The sequence below is a fragment of the Salmo salar genome, chromosome ssa11 (assembly GCF_905237065.1).
Source record: "Salmo salar chromosome ssa11, Ssal_v3.1, whole genome shotgun sequence".
Taxonomy (NCBI): domain Eukaryota; kingdom Metazoa; phylum Chordata; class Actinopteri; order Salmoniformes; family Salmonidae; genus Salmo; species Salmo salar.
The window spans coordinates 27,543,003-27,565,489 of record NC_059452.1 but is presented as its reverse complement, the minus strand read 5'-3'; the positions used below and the strand labels follow the sequence as shown (position 1 = coordinate 27,565,489).

The following is a 22,487-nucleotide window of genomic DNA, read 5'->3' as shown; positions in this document are numbered from 1 at the left end:
AAACCATAAAACCAGCTAAAATGATGCACTAACCTTTTACAATCTCCATCAGATGACACTCCTAGGACATTATGTTAGACAATGCATGCATTTTTAGTTCTATCAAGTTCATATTTATATACAAAAACAGCGTTTTACTATGGCATTGATGTTGAGGAAATCGTTTCCCTCCAATAACCGGCAGTCAAGTCAGCGTCAGAAATTAAATAATTAAAATTAGAAAACATTGGTAAAATATTATATTGTCATTTAAAGAATTATAGATTTACATCTCTTGAACGCAATCAACTTGCCAGATTTAAAAATAACCTTACTGGGAAATCACACTTTGCAATAATCTGAGCACTGCGCCCGGAAAAATACGCGTTGCGATACAGACTAGACGTCATGTTGGGGAGATCTAAAATCGAAAATACTATGTAAATAATCCATTACCTTTGATTCTCTTCATCAGATGTCACTTCCAGGTATCACAGGTCCATAACGAATGTAGTTTTGTTCAAAAAAGCTCATCATTTATGTCCAAAAATCTCCGTCTCGTTAGCACATGATGTAAGCCAGCCGGACTTCTCGTCATGAACGAGGGGAAAAAATATATTTCCGTTCGTTCAAACATGTCAAACGTTGTATAGCATAAATCATTAGGGCCTTTTTAACCAGAACATGAATAATATTCAAGGTGGACGAATGCATACTCTTTTATAACGTATTGGAACGAGGGTACCCAACATGAAGTAGCGCGCCAGGTGTCTAATGGGACATCACCGTTCCATGGCTCTTGTTCGGTCAGATCTCCCTCCAGAAGACTCAAAACACTTTGTAAAGGCTGGTGACATCTAGTGGAAGCAATAGGAAGTGCCAAAATATTCCTAAACCCCTGTGTTTTTCAATGGGATAGGTTTAAAGTCAATACAACACATCAGGTATCCACTTCCTGTCAGAAAATGTCTCAGGGTTTTGCCTGCCAAATGAGTTCTGTTATACTCACAGACACCATTCAAACAGTTTTGGAAACTTTAGAGTGTTTTCTATCCATATATAATAAGTATATGCATATTCTAGTTACTGGGTAGGATTAGTAACCAGATTAAATCGGGTACATTTTTTTTATCCAGACGTGCAAATGCTGCCCCCTAGACCCAACAGGTTAACAATAAACATCTTCGTGAACAACACGGTATAAGCAAACCAGTCTGGTGCGTCAACAATAAACACGTAACACAAACAATTTCACACAAAGACATGAGGGGGAACAGAGGAATAAATGCATGCAGTGTGATTGGAGAATGAAAACCAGGGATGCAGGGAACAAGACAAAACAAATGGATCAATGAAAAATGGAGCGGCGATGGCTAGAAAGCCGGTGACGTCGACCACCGAACGCCGCCCAAACAAGGAGAGGAGTCGACTTCGGCGGAAGTCGTGACAATTTGAGACGACTGTACAACCATCAATATTAATTGTCAGATTCAACAGAATATCTTTTTGTTTCTTGGGACCTAGAACAAGCATCTCTGTTTTGTCCGAGTTTAAAAGTAGAACATTTGCAGCCATCCACCTTCTTATGTCTGAAACACAGGCTTCCAAGGAGGGCAATTTTGGGGCTTCACCATGTTTCATCGAAATGTACAGCTGTGTGTCGTCTGCATAGCAGTGAAAGTTAACATTATGTTTCCGAATGACATCACCAAGAGGTTAAATATATAGTGAAAACAATAGTGGTCCTAAAACAGAACCTTGAGGAACACCGAAATTTACAGTTGATTTGTCAGAGAACAAACCATCCACAGAGACAAACTGATATCTTTCCGACAGATAAGATCTAAACCAGGCCAGAACTTGTCCGTGTATACCAATTTGGGTTTCCAGTCACTCCAAAAGAATGTGGTGATCAATGGTATCAAAAGCAACACTAAGGTCTAGGAGCACGAGGACAGATGCAGAGCCTCGGTCTGACGCCATTAAAAGGTAATTTACCACCTTCACAAGTGCAGTCCCAGTGCTATGATGGGGTCTAAAACTAGACTGAAGCATTTCGTATACATTGTTTGTCTTCAGGAAGGCAGTGAGTTGCTGCGCAACAGCTTTTTCAAAATCTTTTGAGAGGAATGGGAGATTCGATATAGGCCGATAGTTTTTTATATTTTTGGGGTCAAGGTTTGGCTTTTTTAAGAGAGGCTTTATTACTGCCACTTTTAGTGAGTTTGGTACACATCCGGTGGATAGAGAGAGGTTTATTATGTTCAACATAGGAGGGCCAAGCACAGGAAGCAGCTCTTTCAGTAGTTTAGTTGGAATAGAGTCCAGTATGCAGCTTGAAGGTTTAGAGGCCATGATTATTTTCATCAATGTGTCAAGAGATATAGTACTAAAACACTTGAGTGTCTCCCTTGACAAAGTCCCTAGCTTCCTCAGAGTATTGACCACCAGCTCTGCCCTGTCATCGGGGCAGATGGTCTGTCTGGGGGGGGTTAAAGGGGAAGCCTGGTGTCCCCCTCCCCCCTGCACCCCTCACCACCCCATCTCCACCTGCTGCCCCTGTCCCACCATTACCCTCCCCCTCCTCTCATCAGGCCATGACCCCAGGGTCATGCGCTTTGCAGATGGTCACTATGGGACAAACATAACGATGGTAATGCATCACATTTAAATCCCTCATTGACTTCAATGTGATATCTTATGTTCAAGTTACACATCGGGTACATCGAGTTCGGGTACATCTCCTTGTGTTTGTGGTCCAGACTTTAGGAGACCACCAATAGTAGAGAGCTGAGGACTGGATGTGTGATGTACTCCTTCTGTTAGTAGTAGAGTGCTCTGATGGGTTTGGTTTAGGACAGGTATCGTTACAGCAATGCCACTGGTCTCTCATATACATCTCAACAAAGAGAGGAGACAAAGGAAAAATGACCAACTCCTTTCACATCAATATAAAGAGAGCAGCAGCACCCCCTATAGATGGTGTCATTTAGGCTGTACTCTGGGTCCCTACATTTAGGTCATAGTGTTAGGGGTTCTCAAACCAGGGTTGGGGTCAATTCCAATTGAATTTGAAATTCCAATTCCATTCTTGAATTCACTTATGAAGTGGAGAATTTACGTTGAATTCAAATCAAATTGGAATTAGACTATTTGGACTGTTTGAATTGAAATGGAATTGAATATTTGTACATTTCCCAGTTATTGGAATTAATGCACTTAGTATCAAAAATGGACTGCAGAATTTGTTTTAAATCATTTTAACTTGTATTTCTATATTTCCCGTATAAATAACTAGGCTGTCTGAACAATGACATGATCAGCCTCTATTAGAATTTGTGGAATTCTTCAGGAAAATATTGAATTGGGAATTTAATTATTGGAATTAACCTAACATTGGAATTGAGAGGAATTGAATTATCTCTGAATTCAAAGACTGACATACAATTAAAACTGAATGAAATGGAATTTACAGCGAGGATGTCACGATTGTCGTAGGAAGGAGCGGACCAAAGTGCAGCGTGTGTGTCGTTCCACGTGTTATTTACACTGTGAAACTATGCAATACATATAAATAAACTGAATAAGAAAACAACAAACCGTGACGCAGAGTCGAAACATACACAAACTCAAAAACAATCTCCCACAAACCCAGGTGGAAAAAAACCCTACTTAATTATGATCTCCAATTAGAGACAACGAGGACCAGCTGCCTCTAATTGGAGATCATCCCAAACAAAACCCAACATAGAAATACAAAACTAGAACCTGACAACATAGAAAAACTAAACTAGAAAATCCCCCTGTCACGCCCTGACCTACTCTACCATAGAAAATAACAGCTTTCTAAGGTCAGGACGTCACAGAGGAGTTAAATTAGAATGTAATTTGTGGAATTAACACCAACCCTGTCTCAAACACTTAAAGGTGTCAAATTAAGCCATCCTCTTTTTTGTAATGCTGCACTCCCAAGTCTCAACCATACACAGTTATCAGTCACCATGTAACAGTTTTCCATTGCTACATGTTAGAAACATATCAAACCCCGTGATAAGTCTCTTTTTTTTTTATCTCCCACAGTACTCTGGCTTTCAGCAGACGGCAGAGAAGTGCTTTGTATGTGGTCACCTCATCATGGAAATGGTAAGAAATAACCTAATACTGTAGGAGGGCCTGCTAGATAGTGATACAAGACAATCAGCAGAACAGTATGCCTGTCCCTCTCTGGGATTTCTCTTTAGCAGTACTGTATCTCTTCTTGACATGTGGCATCATACCTCCTAGTTTAGTTTTGTTCCTGTATCTGAATGCCAATGGGCTGGTGTGATTGACTCCTACTGAGAGGCCTCAATCTCTAGCCTTACTGTTGTGTGTGTGTGTGTGTGTGTGTGTGTGTGTGTGTGTGTGTGTGTGTGTGTGTGTGTGTGTGTGTGTGTGTGTGTGTGTGTGTGTGTGTGTGTGTGTGTGTGTGTGTGTGTGTGTGTGTGTGTGTGTAGATCCTGCAGGCACTGGGCAAGTCCTACCACCCTGGCTGCTTCCGCTGTGTGGTCTGCACAGAGGGTCTGGACGGAGTGCCTTTCACTGTGGACGTGGAGAACAACATCTACTGTGTTAAAGACTACCACACGTAAGGACATGTGTTTCTCATAGATAATGCCAACATGTGATGAAGTCAGCATGCAAGAGTCTCTTCATTCCACAGTACTCTTTAAATCCTGGTTTGGGCTGAAACTGATATAAATTATACAGCATGTACCAAGACTTGGCTTCTACTCTGTTTCCCCCACAGGGTCTTTGCCCCAAAATGTGCCTCATGCAACCAGCCCATCCTCCCTGCTCAGGTAATGATGAGCCAATGACTGCTTGTATCCTCTCAGCTCCTGGTACTAGTTGTTGTCAGAGTCATATATAGTATATATATACTGTAGAGGGTTGGGCCAATGCGGTTTCTGTCTGAACGTTCCGAGATTGCCATTTTCTCCTCCATAGCCGTTGCTAAGTGATAATTGACGCTTCCGTGCTGTGCTGTTTATTTCTGATAGTTTTCAAAACCTATGAAGATGTCCAGTGAAAGCAGATGAGCAATTAGTTGACACCACAACACAGTACCTACGTGGATACACCTTATCCCGAATGCTAATCAATAACGAATGCTAATCAATAAAAACGTCTGTTTAATTCGCTGCTCTGTTTTGCTTGTTTACAGTGGGTCATTTCATAGGGACTTGTCGGAGGCGCTCTCGTATTGTTACATCTCCCACATTTTGAGAATAAAGGCACTAATGTGGCATCCGTTCTAAAAACCCATGGCGTCCGTTCTGACCCAACTCTCTTAATATGCAGCTCTGGTTGTTGGTGCCAGTGGAGTGGTGGGGAGGGTCTGACGGACTGTGTGTGTTTCCTGACAGGGCTCTGAGGAGACCATCCGGGTGGTGTCCATGGACAAGGACTACCATGTGGAGTGCTATCACTGCGAGGTGAGACTATGTCATTACCACCCTGTTTGTGTGTCTTGTCTTATTTATGTGTTGAACGTAGCCAGCACATTGGCTATGATCATTAAACGTCTGTCCATTTTAGTGTAAATGCTATGGTAGTGTGGGTGTGTGCACTACATGCACAAACTGAACCTCAGTGAGAGGCAAACCAATGTGGTGACTCATTGTCCAGGCACATTCCAGAGTTGAGCTGTGGGAGGTGGGAGAGCAGAGGGTAGGGCTGATAGCTCTGGACTCAGCTGGACATCAGACCAGTTGTTGTTTGACTACCCTGGAATCTCAGCACTCTGAGAGACCGCTCAGACCACTTACTCACTCAGACACATGTACAGGAAATCATCCCACGTGACCTACAAACCTCAGTGTAATCAAAGTAATTAGTGAAGTCAGCCAAATTGAATTCCTGACAGTGCATTCATTAACACAGCAGTTTAATGATAGCTGTGTCAAGTGTGAGTCATTGTAACCATGGCTCAAATAATGTGTGTGATTATAAGTGTGTGTGAGTTTGATCAAGAATTCCATGTTTAATGGCAAAAGCTGGTTGACTCATTTCATTATCACACATTCCAGGGAATAGCTCATATCCTGTCTAGGTGAGTGATAAAGGTATTATGTAGACAATAGGTAGTCATTCAGCAGCCTCTGTGGGGTTAATAGTCGGGAAAAAACGGAAAGTACGGAGAGAAAAAAATGTATGAAATGTATGCATTCACTACTCTGGATAAGAGCGTCTGCTAAATGACTAAAATGTTAAATAGTCGTTACAGGGGTCTGAAGTCCAGGTTGGCAGGGGATGGAAAGTTCATCACATATTTAAGAAATGGTTAAGAGCCCCGTATGTAATTATTATTTATTTAACTAGGCAAGTCAGTTAAGAACAAATTCTTATTTACAATGACGGCCTACCAGGGAACAGTGGGTTAATAACTGCCTTGGTCAGGGGCAGAACGACAGATTTTTACCTTGTCAGCTCAGGGATTTGATCTAGCAACCTTTCGGTTACTGGCCCAACGCTCTAACCACTAGGCTACCATGCCACCCCATGTAAACTTGACGGGAATACCCATCAGCGGCCTCTCATATCAGTCGAGAGGTATAAAAGGTACAGTACATATCTGAAATATGCTCAAAGGCATTGGATGGGTGTATATAATATTTTCCTTCACAAATGTCCAGGACTGTGGCCTCCAGCTAAACGACGAGGAGGGTCACCGCTGTTACCCCCTGGATTGCCACCTGCTCTGTCACGGCTGCCACATCCGCAGGCTCAAGGTCTCAGTGCCCGGCCACCAGCCACCCAGCTACCCACTACACGTCACTGAGCTGTGAGAGGGCAGGGTCGGCGAGGAACCAACCCCAACCCACCAATGACCCGCCTCCCAGGTGACCTGAGACAACATAGCAGAAAGAAGAAGGAATCCCCCGCCCACGGAATCCCGGGAACTTCGGAAGCTCTTCTTGCATGACAGAACAGAACAGAGATACCCTGGGAGACTTCGCTCTCTACTTGCCGACCGTGCCCTGGGGAGAGGAGATAGATACAGGGCCATGGACAAGTCACAAGACCGGGCTGGGAGAGAGTCCACGTCTCTCTCTCTCTGACTCTCTCTCTCTCTCTCTCTCTCTCTCTCTCTCTCTCTCTGTTTTTTTCTCCCTCCTTCCTCCTTTTGGTCTGTGAACAGTGAAGCAGGCTGAGGCCCCAGCCCACCCAGAGGCCTTGGCTGACATCAGCACCGTGACCCCTGCACATTCATCACAGTGGGGACTGGCCTGGATGGAGAGAGGGGGCCACTCTCTCTCTATCCCTCTCTCCATTGCTCTCTTTTTTCCTCCCTTTCTGTTTTCTTCATTCCTTAGCGCTGAAGCCCTATGCCATGATGCATTTACTGCTCCTCTGTCAGAGAGAGAGAGAGAGAGAGAGAGAGAGAGAGAGAGAGAGTGAGCTGGACATCATCTCTGCCAGGAGGCTGGGAGGCCATGAAACAGGCCGCTACATAACATTCCAGCACTGTCTGGCAGGGTTAGAGGGTTGGACATGCTGTGCCTTCAGAGTGGCCTTCCACTGAGAAACCTCACCGCATGGTGACAATGCCACAGTCCAACTAGCTACTGCTCCTTTTGGCTATGCAAGGGTACCGAGTCTACCAGCAACAACCCAGCGCCTTCATGTGACTCTGTGACACACTGTCCTGTACCATCCCTTCATGTGACTCTGTGACACACTGTCCTGTACCATCCCTTCATGTGACTCTGTGACACACTGTCCTGTACCATCCCTTCATGTGACTCTGTGACACACTGTCCTGTACCATCCCTTCATGTGACTCTGTGACACACTGTCCTGTACCATCCCTTCATGTGACTCTGTGACACACTGTCCTGTACCATTCCTTCATGTGACTCTGTGACACACTGTCCTGTACCATCCCTTCATGTGACTCTGTGACACACTGTCCTGTACCATCCCTTCATGTGACTCTGTGACACACTGTCCTGTACCATTCCTTCATGTGACTCTGTGACACACTGTCCTGTACCATTCCTTCATGTGACTCTGTGACACACTGTCCTGTACCATTCCTTCATGTGACTCTGTGACACACTGTCCTGTACCATTCCTTCATGTGACTCTGTGACACACTGTCCTGTACCATCCCTTCATTTGACTCTGTGACACACTGTCCTGTACCATTCCTTCATGTGACTCTGTGACACACTGTCCTGTACCATTCCTTCATGTGACTCTGTGACACACTGTCCTGTACCATCCCTTCATGTGACTCTGTGACACACTGTCCTGTACCATCCCTTCATGTGACTCTGTGACACACTGTCCTGTACCATCCCTTTGCTCCAGTGCTCCTTGGCATAGTGGATGTTCGTGGCACCGCATGCGCTGTCAGTAGCCAGTAGCCACAGCGCTAGCCTGGGCTGGCACTCATTCCACTTAGCAGTCTTAGAAGACGTGACCACGAGAGATTCACAAGCAGTGTCTCAACGATTATATAACGAGAAAAAAAGTTAGAAGCACGTAGATTGTCTTTTATACATGCCTATATATTTTGCAGACATTTTCCACATAAGATTCTAGAAGTGTAGTGTATTTTTTTGCTGCATTATTATTATCAAATGGAATCGGAGGCCAAACGAGCTGTCACAGTCTTAACGGTCCTCTGAAGGGTATTGGTCCGTTGTTTCATTTCTCCTCAAGGACACATGTCCTAGAGGCCTCTGTGTTGTCGCTCTGCTTGGTCCTGCGATCCACAGACCTGTTAACATGTACAGTTCCACACACTGGTTATTTGACCCATATGGTCGCACTGAGTAAGTGAGTGTCTGACCATCGAGAGTCCCCACATATCCTCCTCATGCACACGTTACTGTGTCATACCTACTGGTTGATCTGATTGTCTGGTTGGTTGTGGGAGTTGCTGGACCAACCCATGTCTTTGGGGAATCCATCCCCCGTGTTTTCCCTCGCTGGTTGTGCCGTTGTGTGCGTCTGTGTGTGTGTGTGTGTGTTAGTTTGTTGGTCTATAGACACTGAGTGTACAAAACATTAAGAACTGCTCTTTCCATGGCATAGACTGACCAGGTGAATCCAGGTGATGTCACTTGTTAAATCCACTTCAATCAGTGTAGTTGAAGACAGGTTCAACCGGATTTTTAAGGCTTGAGACAATTGAGACATGGATAGTGTATGTGTGCCATTCAGAGGGTGAATTGGCAAGACAAAATATTTTTAAGTGCCTTTGAACAGGGTATGGTAGTAGGTGTCAGGCGCACCGGTTTGTGTCACGAACTGCAACGGTGCTGGGTTTTCACGCTCAACAGCTTCTCATGGGTATCAAGAATGGTCCACCACCCAAAGGACATCCAGCCAACTTGACAACTGTGGGAAGCATTAGAGCCAACATGGACCTGCATCCGTGTGGAATGCTTTTGACACCTTGTAGAGTCCATGTCCGATGAATTGAGGCTGTTCTGAGTGCAAACGGGTGTGTAACTCAATATTAAGAAGGTGTTCTTAATGTTTGGTATACCCAGTGTGTACAGAAGTGTGTGTGTGCACCAGTGGCAGTGCCATGGTGCATGTACCTTGTTGAGTGAGCAGGACAACGGTCATCCAGCTCCACAAAACGACCCATGCTCTCTCAATCTCTCTCCAACAGAAAGGATGGGTTAAGGCTCTGACTCAGGCCTACCCAGTACCTGCTCACAGTAGCCTAGTCAGAGGAACTGTCCTCTCATACTACTGAATCTAACAGACAAGGAGGCTGACGTAGAGATTACGGAGAGGAGGGGCCGACACAGGCATCATGTGCTTTCTGATGTATCCCTCGATGAGATTCTTTGGAATGTAGTTATTAGTGTATGTTTGGCAAACTGTTGTTTATTTTCTGCTCTGCTCCCAGTTGTACATTTACAAAAGTGAAAAAGGCTAGTATCCCTGGAGAACATGTTTTGCTGGGAAATTCCCTTTGATGGTAGATAAACTGAATCTCAGCATAGTATGATGAGACTCCTAGTCAAGGAAGGTGTAATATACTTGAAGAATGAGGCAATGGCATTTTCTGAACTGTAGTTTGAATAGGACGATAAGACCCACTCATATCAATCTCAAATCATTTTTCATTAAAGCAGAAAATGTTTAAACTTGACAAGAGTTGATCCCCTTTCAGCATGTCTTAATACACCTCTTTTTAAAAATACTACTCCAATTCCATTTCTATTGCATAGCACACAGCTAGTTTCCCCATACCTGTGCATAAAGAGGCTAGTTTTTCTTTCATCCTCTGTCATAAATCACTCTGAAAGTGAAGACTTCTCTCTCTCCTACCAGTAGTTTTCAATAAGCACATATGACACCTCTGTCACATCACTTTTGTATCGCTTTTGTATAAGTGTTTGATTACCTAGATGGTGCATAAAAAGGAAACTAGATTTATTTATCTAAACATGAAAAAGTCAAAAGTTATTTAATGTATTAAAAATCGGGACGTATCATTTAACTGTAGATTATATAATCTGCTTTTTAAATAAAGTGGTTTTGTAGCTAACTTAAACCAAATGATGATGTCTTTTTTGTTGTATATGAAGTCATATGATAATTTCTATCCAAATGATGGCACTTTGTTGACACAAATACCTTGTTACCATACTATTACCATGTTATTACCATTTTATTGCATACTGTAATGTAGTGCTGCCATTGGACATAAATTAACAACGAAATGTGGTAAACTTAGGAATGATATGGGAATGATTTAGCCTGAACTTGGGAGTGATATGGACAACTGGCTTTCCCGTGGCCGTGCCTTGTCTCCCTGTGGAGAAGATGGATGCTGAAAAATCCCAGCTTTGGATGAAAGTCCCATGCTGTTGTTCATGCCGTCAAGTTACCTCTGTGTACTCAGAGATGTTTGTTCTAGAAAGATATCATCGTCAGGTCAGAGCTACTGCAATTGGGGTGTGTAATTACATCCCCGCACGCAGGTCTCTCCAGCAAGTGGTGTGATGGAGGATCCCTCAGAGAGCAGAGCAGAGAGCAGCCCCCACCGTGGTATGTACTGTATGATAGCTCTGGTCCTGACAATCACTGATAGGGCAGTCTCTGGGGTATTGTTGGCTCTGGAAGTAAACAGTCCATCTGCACTTTACTGGAATCGGAGGCCATATGTATCAAGCATCTCAGACTGCGATTGCTGACATACGTTTCTCTTTTGCCCATTGTGATCTATAAGGCAAAACGGATCCTAAATCAGCACTCCTATTCTGAGACGCTTGATACTTACAGCCCCAGACCCACATTACTGGGCTTGTTATGGTTACTAAGTTTTAGCTATGATGAGTTGGGGTTGACCATCAACTCACTCAACAAGTTCTGAATCTTAAAATGAGATAGAAGTATCTAACACACACACAGACAATCTGCTCCGGGTCTGTTTCTGCTCATTTACCCTTTGTTTTCTGTCTATAATCAGGTTTAAATAACACTACAGGGATTATAAACTGAATCAAATTACTAGGCTGTCTAGATGAACAAGAAGATGGCACCCCCACGGTTTCCTATTGTACAAGTGAGAGGATTTAAGACAGATTCTTAAATTAACGTCCTGTTGGACTACATTTGTGCCAATTGGAGCATAAAGTAGGATGATTACTGTAATGCTCCTCTTAAACTCTTGAGTGAGTGAATCCCCCAACTTTATAATACCTCACAATAACCACACGCCTGGAGGAGCCACCTCAAGTATACTGTACAAATACCACACAGTCACACATTGGGCCTATGGAGATTTGGTTTGTAAAAAAAGTGGTGTTTGATATATTTTTCTTTGTGACAGTCTCTGAGGTTGTTAAGTGTGTCATCCCACTTGACAATTTATCATTTACCCTTTGGCATCACATTAGGTCAGAAATAATCACATAATCAGATACTTTGAAATGAAAAAAATGTTTATTCACTATTTGTTGTGATTGCAGCATGAGATTTTCTGAGATTATTTGTATTCCTTCATTTGGGTCATGTCATGTTCATGATTAGATGTTTATAGAGAAGTAATAATACTTTTACATTTCTAAAGAACTTTTCATTACAGATGGAAAATCTCAAAGTGCATAAAATAGAAAATAGAAATGATACAATGACTACGAGGTTAAAGTGCAGACTGTCAGCTTTAATTTAAAGGTATTTTCTTCCATATCGGGTGAACCGTTTAGAAATTACAGCACTTTTTGTACATAGTCCCCCTATTTAATGGGACTAATAGGATTGGGGCAAATTCACTTATACTGTATGTGTATTGAAGTAGTCAAAAGTTTAGTATTTGGTCCCATATTCCTAGTACGCGATGACTACATCAACCTTTTGACTACAAATTTGTTGGATGCATTTGCTGTTTGTTTTGGTTGTGTTTCCGATTATTTTGTGCCCAATAGAAATGAATGATAAATAATGTATTGTGTCATTTTGGAGTCACTTTTATTGTAAATAAGAATATAATATGTTTCCAAACACTTCTACATTAATGTGGATTCTACCATGATTATGGATCATCGTGAATAATTATGAAATTAAAGTTACAGGGGCATAAATATCATACCCCTCTCCAAAAATGCTAACCTCCCTGTTATTGTAATGGGGGGAGGTTAGCCTGTCTTGGTGGTATGATATTTGTGTGTCTTTCTCACTCATCATTATTCAGATTCATTCAGGACTATCCATAATCATGGTAGAATCCACATTAATGTAATAGTGTTTAGAAACATATTCTATTCTTATTTAGAATAAAAGTGACTCCAAAATGACACAATACATTATTTACCATTAATTTCTATTGGGCACAAAATAATCGGAAACACAACCAAAACAAACCACAAATAGTCACAAGCATGATGTAGACATTGTGTTCTAGGAATATGGTCCCCTAAAATGGGGGGACCATGTACAAAAAGTGCTGTAATTTCTAAACGGTTCACCCGATTTGAATCGAAATATCCTCATATTAAATCTGACAGTCTGCACTTTAACTTCATAGTCATTTTCTTATTTATTTTTTATATTTTATTTTATGCACTTTGACATTTTTCTTCTGTAATGAAAAGTTCTTTACAAATGTAATAAAGGATTATTATTACTATCATTTCAAACCCAAAGTGCTGAAATACAGAGCACAGAGCCAAAACAAAAACAAAAATGTTTCACTGTCCCAATACTTTTAGAACTCACTGTACAGTGCATTCGGAAAGTATTCAGACCCCTTGACTTTTTCCACATTTTGTTACGTTACAGCTTTACTCTAAAATTGATTAAATTATTTATTTTCCTCATCATTCTATACACAATACCCCATAATGACAAAGCAAAAACAGGTTTTTAGTAATTTAGGCAAAAAAAAAAAAAAAATTAAACTGAAATATCACATTTACATAGGTATTCAGACACGTTACTCAGTACTTTGTTGAAGTACCTTTGGCAGCGATTACAGCCTCGAGTCTTCTAGGGTATGACGCTACAAGCTTGGCACACCTGTATTTGGAGAGTTTCTCCCAATCTTTTCTGCAGATCCTCTCAATCTCTGTCAGGTTGGATGGGGAGCTTTGCTGCACAGCTATTTTCAGGTCTCTCCAGAGATGTTCAATCGGGTTCAAGTCCGGGCTCTGGCTGGGCCACTCTAGGACATTCAGAGACCTGTCTCGAAGCCACTCCTGCGTTGCCTTGGCTGTGTGCTTAGGGTCATTGTCTTGTTGGAAGGTGAACTTCAGCCCAGTCTGAGGTCCTGAGCACTCTGGAGCAGGTTTCCATCAAGGATCTCTCTGTACTTTGCTCTGTTAATCTTTTCCTCGATCCTGACTAGTTTCCCAGCCCCTGCCACTGGTAAAAACATCCCCACAACATGATCCTGCCACTACCATGCTTCACCATAGGGATGGGGTATTGTATGTAGATTGATGAGGAAAATCAACAATTTAATCAATTTTAGAATAAAGCTGTAACGTAACAAAATGTGGAATTACTTTCCCAATGCTCTGTATATAGGCCAGCAAATAAAAATGTGTCTTAAGCCCTTCTTTAAAAGCCCCAGAAGCCTGAACAGCCCTGAGATTGTCAGAAAGGGAGTTCCAAAGGCGTGATGCGTGGGAGGGAAAGGCACGGTCTTCCATTGTCCGGAGCCGGGTCCTGCGTGCATGAAGCATTTTGGCTTGGCTTGACCATAGGGTGCATGGAGGTTCATAGGGGGAGAGTAGATTCCCTTTTTAGGGCTTTGTAGAACAGAAGGAGAATTTTAAAGTCAATTATTTGAGGGACAGGCAGCCAATGGAGGTCAGCAAGAATGGGGGTGATGTGGGCACACTTTGTGTTTGTGTCAAAAGCCATGCAGCACTGTTTTGAATGAGCTGTAATTTAGGAATTGAGTGTAAAGGCAGGCCCCCAAATACTACATTGCCATAATCAATTCTGGAGAAAACGAATGCATGGATAAGCTTTTCTGCATCAGAAGTGGTGAGACAGGGTCTTAGGTGGACTAAGAGACAGAGAGAGCAGGGTCGAATTTCACACCCAGGTTGGTGATGACTGAGGAGAGGCGAATGATGTGGCCATCTACGTCAGGGAAGATGCTGCAGGAGTTGGTGATCTGCTGTGGGGGGCCTATCAGCATTACCTCTGTCTTGCTGCTGTTGAGTTGGAGGAAGTTATTCTGCATCCAGTATTTTACCTCTTCCAGACAGTTGGACAAGGTTGACAGAGCAGATGCTGTGTCAGGGTTTTAATGTAAACCTGTGTGTCGTCTGCGTAGTGAAATTGGACACTATGTTGTCTGAGGATCTGGCCAAGTGGGAGCAGGAAGAGAAGAGTTCCTAGCACCGACCCTTGTTAGACACCGCAGGTTATGGTGGACTCCTCTGATCTTGCCTCACCAAGGGGGAATTACTGCTTGCGGTTAGAGAGGTAGGATTTGAACCAGTTTAGGGCAGTCCCACAGATGGCTGTCTGAGGCGCTACAGTAGAATGGTGTGATCTACTGTGTAGAAAGCAGCACTTAGAGTACCAGTCAAAAGTTTGGACACCACTAGTCATTCAAGGGTTTTTCTTTATTTGTACTATTTTCTACATTGTAAAATAATAGTGAAGACATCAAAACTAGGAAATAACACATATGGTAGGTCCAGGAGAATATCTGTATCTGCAGCCATGAGCAGGTCATTTACAACCTTCACCGATGCTATCTCAGTACTGTACATGGGCCTGAAGCCAGAATGGAGAGCATCATGAAGCTGGTTAGTGCTGAGGTGTGAGGGAAGTTGAGCTGCCACTATCTTCTCCAGGACTTTAAAATAGAAATGGGAGGTTGGAAATAGGCCTGTAGTTTGAGTGGAGGTCTGGGTCAAGGGATGGTTTCTTGAGCAAGGGCGTGATGGCAGCAATTTCGAATTGTGACAGCACCTGCCCAGTGTGGAGGGACTGGTTGAACAGGTTGGTTACAAACTGGATGAGAGCGGCTGAGCATGTTTTGAACAGTGATGTTGGAATAGGGTCGAGGGGGTCACTGGTAGTTTTAATTTTTGGATTAGTTCTAACACAGCAGAAGGTGAAAATAGAGCAAAGTCGCTAAGAGGATGAGCAGATATAGGTGGTGGTGTAGGAGCCAGAGTGAGATTAGGGTTGGAGGATACAATGTTTTTTCAGATGGTGTTGATTTTAGCTTTGAAGAACTCAGCAAATAAACTCAGCAAAAAAAGAAACGTCCCTTTTTCAGGACCCTGTCTTTCAAAGATAATTCGTAAAAATCCAAATAACTATCTTCCTTGTAAAGGGTTTAAACACTGTTTCCCATGCTTGATCAATGAACCATAAACAATTAATGAACATGCACATGTGGAACGGTCGTTAAGACACCAACAGCTTACAGACGGTAGGAAATTAAGGTCACGGTTATGAAAACTTAGGACACTAAAGAGGCCTTTCTACTGACTCTGAAAAACACCAAAAGAAAGATGCCCAGGGTCCCTGCTCATCTGCGTAAACGTGCCTTAGGCATGCTGCAAGGAGGCATGAGGACTGCAGATGTGGCCAAGGCAATAAATTGCAATGTCCTTATTGTGAGACTCCTAAGACAGCACTATAGGGAGACAGGACTGACAGCTGATCGTCCTCGCAGTGGCAGACCACGTGTAACAACAGCTGCACAGGATCGGTACATCCGAACATCACACCTGCGGTACAGGTACAGGATGGCAACAGGAATGCACAATCCCTCCATCAGTGCTCAGACTGTCCGCAATAGACTGAGAGAGGCTGGACTGACGGCTTGTAGGCCTGTTGTAAGGCAGGTCCTCACCAGACATCACAGGTCCTCACCAGACAGCAACAATGTCACCTATGGGCACAAACTCACCGTCGCTGGACCAGATAGGACTGGCAAAAAGTGCTCTTCACTGATGAGTCGCGGTTTTGTCTCACCAGGGGTGATGGTCGGATTCACGTTTATCGTTGAAGGAATGAGCGTTACACCGAGGCCTGTACTCTGCAGCGGGATCGATTTGGAGGTGGAGGGTCCGTCATGGTCTGGGGCGGTGTGTCACAGCATCATCGGACTTATCTTGTTGTCATTGCAGGCAATCTCAACGCTGTGCATTACAGGGAAGACATCCTCCTCCCTCATGTGGTACCCTTCCTGCAGGCTCATTCTGACATGACCCTCCAGCATGACAATGCCACCAGCCATACTTCTCGCTCTGTGCGTGATTTCCTGCAAGACAGGAATGTCAGTGTTCTGTCATGGCCATCAAAGAGCCCGGATCTCAATCCCATTGAGCACGTCTGGGACCTGTTGGATCGGAGAGTGAGGGCTAGGGCCATTCCCCCCAGAAATGTCTTGGAACTTGCAGGTGCCTTGGTGGAAGAGTGGGGTAACATCTCACAGCAAGAACTGGTAAATCTGGTGCAGTCCATGAGGAGGACATGCACTGCAGTACTTAATGCAGCTGGTGGCTACACCAGATACTGACTGTTACTTTTGATTTTGACCCCCTCTTTGTTCAGGGACACATTATTCCATTTCTGTTAGTCACATGTCTGTGGAACTTGTTCAGTTTATGTCTCAGTTGTTGAATCTTGTTATGTGATGGAGGAGATATCTGATGATGGAAAACCATGTCCTGGGATTTCCTCTGTTATTGTCAATCATAGCGGAGTAGAACGTGGAGTGGGCTTCTTTTATTGTTTTGAAATAACAAGCATGTTGGTCTTTATAGGCCAGTTGGTGGACAGTTAGGTCAGTACTTCTCTACAGACACTCTAGCTTGCGGCCATGGGTCTTCATTCTGCACAGCTCCTCTGTAAACCATGGGGAGGACCATTGGAAGAATACTTTACATGTTTTTTCAGGGGCAAGGCTGTTTAAGTTGTTCCTTAGAGCGCTATTATACAGGTCAACTACCTCATCAAGGGTGGACTCGTGACAGTCAGACTCCTGGAAGACGGACGTGTCAAGGGACTTGACGTTTCTGAATTGAATAGTGTGCTTGGGCGGAGCTGAAGTGCAGTAGTACTCACAGACATTGTCACATCTCTATCTTCAGATACACCTACCTCATGTATATCCAGGTCTGAGGCAGGGACATCTCCAGTGATAATGAAGTCTAGTGAATGTCCACGATTGTGTGGAGTTGTTGGCATGCTGTACCAGGTTAAGACAGTTAAGGAAGTCAGTGGCAGAGGAACATTTTCTTGAATCAACGTGAATGTTGAAATCAACTTGGATAACAACATTGAAGAGGGTAGAACACAGAGGTGAGCAGCTCAGAAAACTCTGTAGTAAAAGAGACTGTGTTGGTTTTAGAGGGGCGATAGATTAGTATCACACTGGGGGGATGCCAAGAGTGTGCAAAGCTGTCATCATGGCAAAGGGTGGCTACTTTGAAGAATCTCAAATATAAAATATATTTTGATTTGTTTAACACTTTTTTGGTTACTACATGATTCCATATGTGTAATTTCATAGTTTTGATGTCTTCACTATTATTCTACAATGTAGAAAATAGTAAAAAATAAAGAAAACCCTGGAATGAGTAGGTGTGTCCAAACTTTTGACTGGTACTGTATATATTTTTTAAATAAAAAAGTAATATGTCCCCCCCACTTCTAAAGTCACTGATGAACTCTTGTACGAGTAAAGTCTTGTTTGTTACAGAATGCGTATTAAACTGTGCCAGTCTTAAAGGGGCTAGAGTGAGAGGCAGAACATGGTCTTTTTTAACTGGCTGCAGAAAGTCAGAATCTGCACTTTATAGAGGGGGAAGAGGGGGAGGTGTACAGTTCTGTATTGACTATTTTGGCTCATGAATGGATTTCCTACCGCCTTGCTATCCTCGATGTTTGAGCTTTTTCCATAGGATTCCAAGTTGAAGAGGTCCTTTTTTGAGTTCCTTACTCAGGGTTTGTTTTATCCTCTTCAAACTATGAAGGAATCTTCCTCAGTAGAAGATGCCAATGTGCCCCATTCCTGTACTACTAATAGGTGAAACTCTTCAATGCAGGCATTCAAAAGAAAACAATCAGCTAGCTTTACTTTGTTGATGCAATTTTTTGTCCGATTTCAACATTGAGGTAAAAAATTACAAATGATCAATACTTGATTAGCTACTCAAAAACAAAAGTTTATTCAACAAAAATGTACATTAAAAAACAATTAAAACAATAAATTACAATGAAAATATCAGAACAATCAGCCTAGGCTGCCATAAAAGCACCATGGCAACAATGCCTTGATTCTCTGTCAAGTGTACAGAGAATAACATCAGTATACACAATTAATGCTATTCTGAGTGTAGAGAGGTTTATATTTGTCATGCAAACTGAATTGCCTGACTTTGCTTTTAAAGTAGTGAACAGAATCATTTTTGAACAGGAAATGTGCTGCTTTTGATTTTGAGGTATTCCCCCTCTGAAGTCCAGAACAAAGGCTGTTAAGGCCTGAGGTTGGTCAGTCAGCAGGCCTGGAATTCAGGAGCGGTTGGTTGTGACAGAACAGAGCCTAGAGCTAACATGGATTGGTAAAATGTTTATCAGGGCCAGTGCAGAAAATGAAGGTCAGCACAGGGTTGAGATAGAAAGCATACAAACTGACCCGCTGGACTAGAGTTTTGGGATGGCTCCAAGGACAGGTTCAGTGGCAAAATGTATTTACTTCTGCCGTTTGGTTCTTCTGTGTAATGGATAATGGGTAGGCATTGCATTGGGCAGGATTGCAGGAACTGGAGGTAGGTCATTTAGGTACTGTTATCCCCTCAGGCCATCTCTATTTCAGACTGTATTGGTGAAGGAGTGGGCAGGTAGATTTCACTGGTAAAATATGTACTTACAATAGAGCTTATCCAGGGTCAGACGCGGAGGAGGACGTGTGAGGTTCTTACCAAGCCTCCTAAAATACACCTCATCCCATCCAGATAAGTCACAATCAATGTCATTGTAATCTGTTATGACTAACTGAGACATGCTCAGGTATAATTCAGTATGGGTGTGTACGGTACTGTATATGTGTAGGCGTAAGCAGCAGAACAACAGCTGAGCGCTTCTGAACAGTCATGTTCAGTTCAGTCTTCGTGAGGAAGAACTCTGGTGTTGGTTGACAGCTCCAGGAGTTGGGGCACAAAGCACTCTTTATGTGTGTGTGAGGGTACTGCCCTGTTACTCAGGGAGCTCTGTGTGTGCAGTATAGCTGGAGCCCCAGGGACCCACTGTGAGGTGAGATCTGTTACACCATACAAAGGAAGCCTTCCCTCTGGAGCACAGAGATCCCTCCACCACCAGGAGCCCAGGCTGAAATATGCACACAGCAGAATGACCTCATACCCAACATGATTCTATGGTTACAGACACGTTAGTCTATGGTGTTGTATCTAAAAATGAACCAATGAAATGTGTTAGATGTTAAATACTTAACTAGTTAAACATCAGGACGTGACCTCTGACCTGTTAATATCAATGTGCATAACTGTCCTCTATGACCATCAACATCAACAGCGTCACCGTGCTGGAGCGATAGAACACCAACTGAAGGCTCAAGTCGATTTACTGTTCACTCCAAAATCACATGGCTTGAATAAATGACAGAGAGGCGGCCACGGGCCCGTGAGACTAAACAAGCCACAGCTTGTTTGTCGTGGGGGTCAGAAAAACCTGGCCTGGATGTCTCAGAGATGTGACTGACAATATCACTGCCACCCCTGGCAGACTGGGATCCACAATGCCAGGAACCACCCAGAGCCTCAGGCCCCCAGCCCCACTGTTCCCACTGTCCCCCTAGCTTGTATACTAGTCAGCAGTATGATGACGAGGAGCAATGCCTGCCCACGCACGTAGACTAACCTTTATATAACTATAGTAGCCGTGGGAAATATGGAACAGGGCCTGACATAATGGCCCCTTTTTACAGCTGTAGGCCAAGGGTCCGCCATGTGAGGGATGTCAAATGCAGATTCAGACTGGAGACCAACTGAGAAAATGAGAGGGCCATCCTCTGGGTTATAAGAGGGCAATCTGTGAGTTCGCTTTGCAAGTATTTCAGGAGTAATATTTGCCTTAGAAATGAAATATCCCATGGAAAGTGTGTTGAGATATGAGATCATATTTGATCAATGGCATTCCTGCAAAGTTCAAGTGACTAGCAAACATAACTGTCGAACTGCAGGGTGAACTTCTCCTCAGAATGAGGTTTTCATGGTACTTGTTACACATGCAGAAATGTGTCATACATACAGTATTGACTTCAAAATATTCCAGGAGGTTTGTGCTGGTCCTCATTGTTAAGCACATAGCTAAAAAACAGGAATTCAAATCATCGTTCAAGTGGTGATGAGGCATAGACAAACACAAACCCCAGCTGGCTAATAGCCAGTTAACACAGATCCATTCCCAGCTCCTACTTTCTGTCACCTCCGTGAACTTGGGAATGTGTGTACAGACTGGAGGGGTGACGTTGCCTTGGCGACCGTAGTGTTGGGGCGATTGAGGGGCAGCTCTTAAACAGGCCTCAGTGTGAATGACTGACAGGTCAACCAATAAAGCATGCAGGGGGAATGTGGGGGAATGCAGTAGGCATTGTTCTTGAAACATCTCAGGAACATGCTCTGAACTGGCAGTCGTATTCATGTTCAAAATTCATGGTTTCAATGGAACAGTTTGAGCTGCATTCCTGAATTTAACTTGAAAAGTGCATGGGTCCTAGAACGGGTTGGTAGGCTATTCGGCAGACTACTTACTCAATTACTTTTCTCCCTGACCAAGCAGGTGCAAATATGAATCAAACTTTTGTTTCTCTTTTTTCTCTCTCTCTCACTACAAAATGATATCAAAACTCGCTTGTTATATTCTGTGCCACTGAGCCTGAAATAACTCAGGCTAAGTTATGATTGAAGTATAGAGTTGTTGCCAAGCAACAGGATTGCTTAGCCCATCAGTGTCTTGGGTCCCTGGGTTTTTCTCTTTGTGCTCTTAGGCACTCAATAAATTATAACCAAGAGCAGTTTGGTACAGAGAAAAATAGTACTTCTAGGTTGGTTGAAACAAACATCACATATTCTTGCATACAGTATTATGGAAAACGCGTGTGCGCAGCAAAGTCATCTGTAATGTACTTATTGGTCTTATGATGAGACAAACACTGAGTGTACAAAACATTAGGAACACCTGCTCTTTCCATGACATAGACTGACCAGGTGAAAGCTTTGATCCCTTATTGATGTCACCTTCCACTTCAATCAGTGCAGATGAAGGGGAGGAGACAGGTTAAAGAAAGATTTTTAAGACTTGAGACTATTGAGACATGGATTGTGTATGTGTGCCATTCAGAGGGTGAATGGGCAAGACAAGCGCCTTTAAACGGGGTATGATAGTAGCTGCCAGGCACACCGGTTTGAGTGTGTCAAGAACTACAACACTGCTGGGGTTTTCACACTTAACAGTTTCCTGTGTGTATCAAAAATGGTCCACCACTCAAAGGACATCCAGCCAACTTGACACAACTGTGGGAAGCATTTGAGTCAACATGGGCCAGCATCCGTGTGGAATGCTTTCGACACCTTGTAGAGTCCATGTCCGATGAATTGAGGCTGTTCTGAGGGCTAAAAGGGCTGGAACTCAATATTAGGAAGGTGTTATTAATCATTTGTACACTCAGTGTATTCTTGCATACAACATCATGGTAATGTACTTGCTGGATATATGATGAGACATATTCATGCATTGCACAGCAAAGTAATCTGTAATGTACGAGCAGAAATTCTGAGGAGACATTGTTTGTTTGAAATTCACAGAGTATTTTGTTTAATGGAGTTTTAGCCACATATCATAGAGCTTAATGATGATTAAACTGGCTGACATTGAGGGGCCTGCATATCACATGATGTTTTCCAGATGTATTTCTGCCTGCTGTTTGTTTTTCTCTGAGTATAGATGCTACTTAACAGTCTGTGATGTCTGGGGATTTGTGGGGATGGAAA

The 22,487-nt window shown here is 43.1% G+C and overlaps 1 protein-coding gene across 1 annotated transcript in view; it reads left to right on the top strand.

Moving 5' to 3' along the window:
* LOC106562378 (Wilms tumor protein 1-interacting protein homolog) overlaps positions 1-10,551 on the top strand; it is a 38,735-nt gene extending 28,184 nt beyond the window's left edge. The window contains exons 4-8 of the mRNA XM_045689293.1: positions 4,060-4,122; positions 4,476-4,606; positions 4,769-4,820; positions 5,388-5,456; positions 6,657-10,551. Coding sequence (XP_045545249.1) covers positions 4,060-4,122; positions 4,476-4,606; positions 4,769-4,820; positions 5,388-5,456; positions 6,657-6,809 — 468 coding nt within the window. The 3' untranslated portion in view covers positions 6,810-10,551. The remainder of the gene's footprint in view (positions 1-4,059; positions 4,123-4,475; positions 4,607-4,768; positions 4,821-5,387; positions 5,457-6,656) is intronic.
* The last annotated feature ends 11,936 nt before the right edge of the window (positions 10,552-22,487 follow it).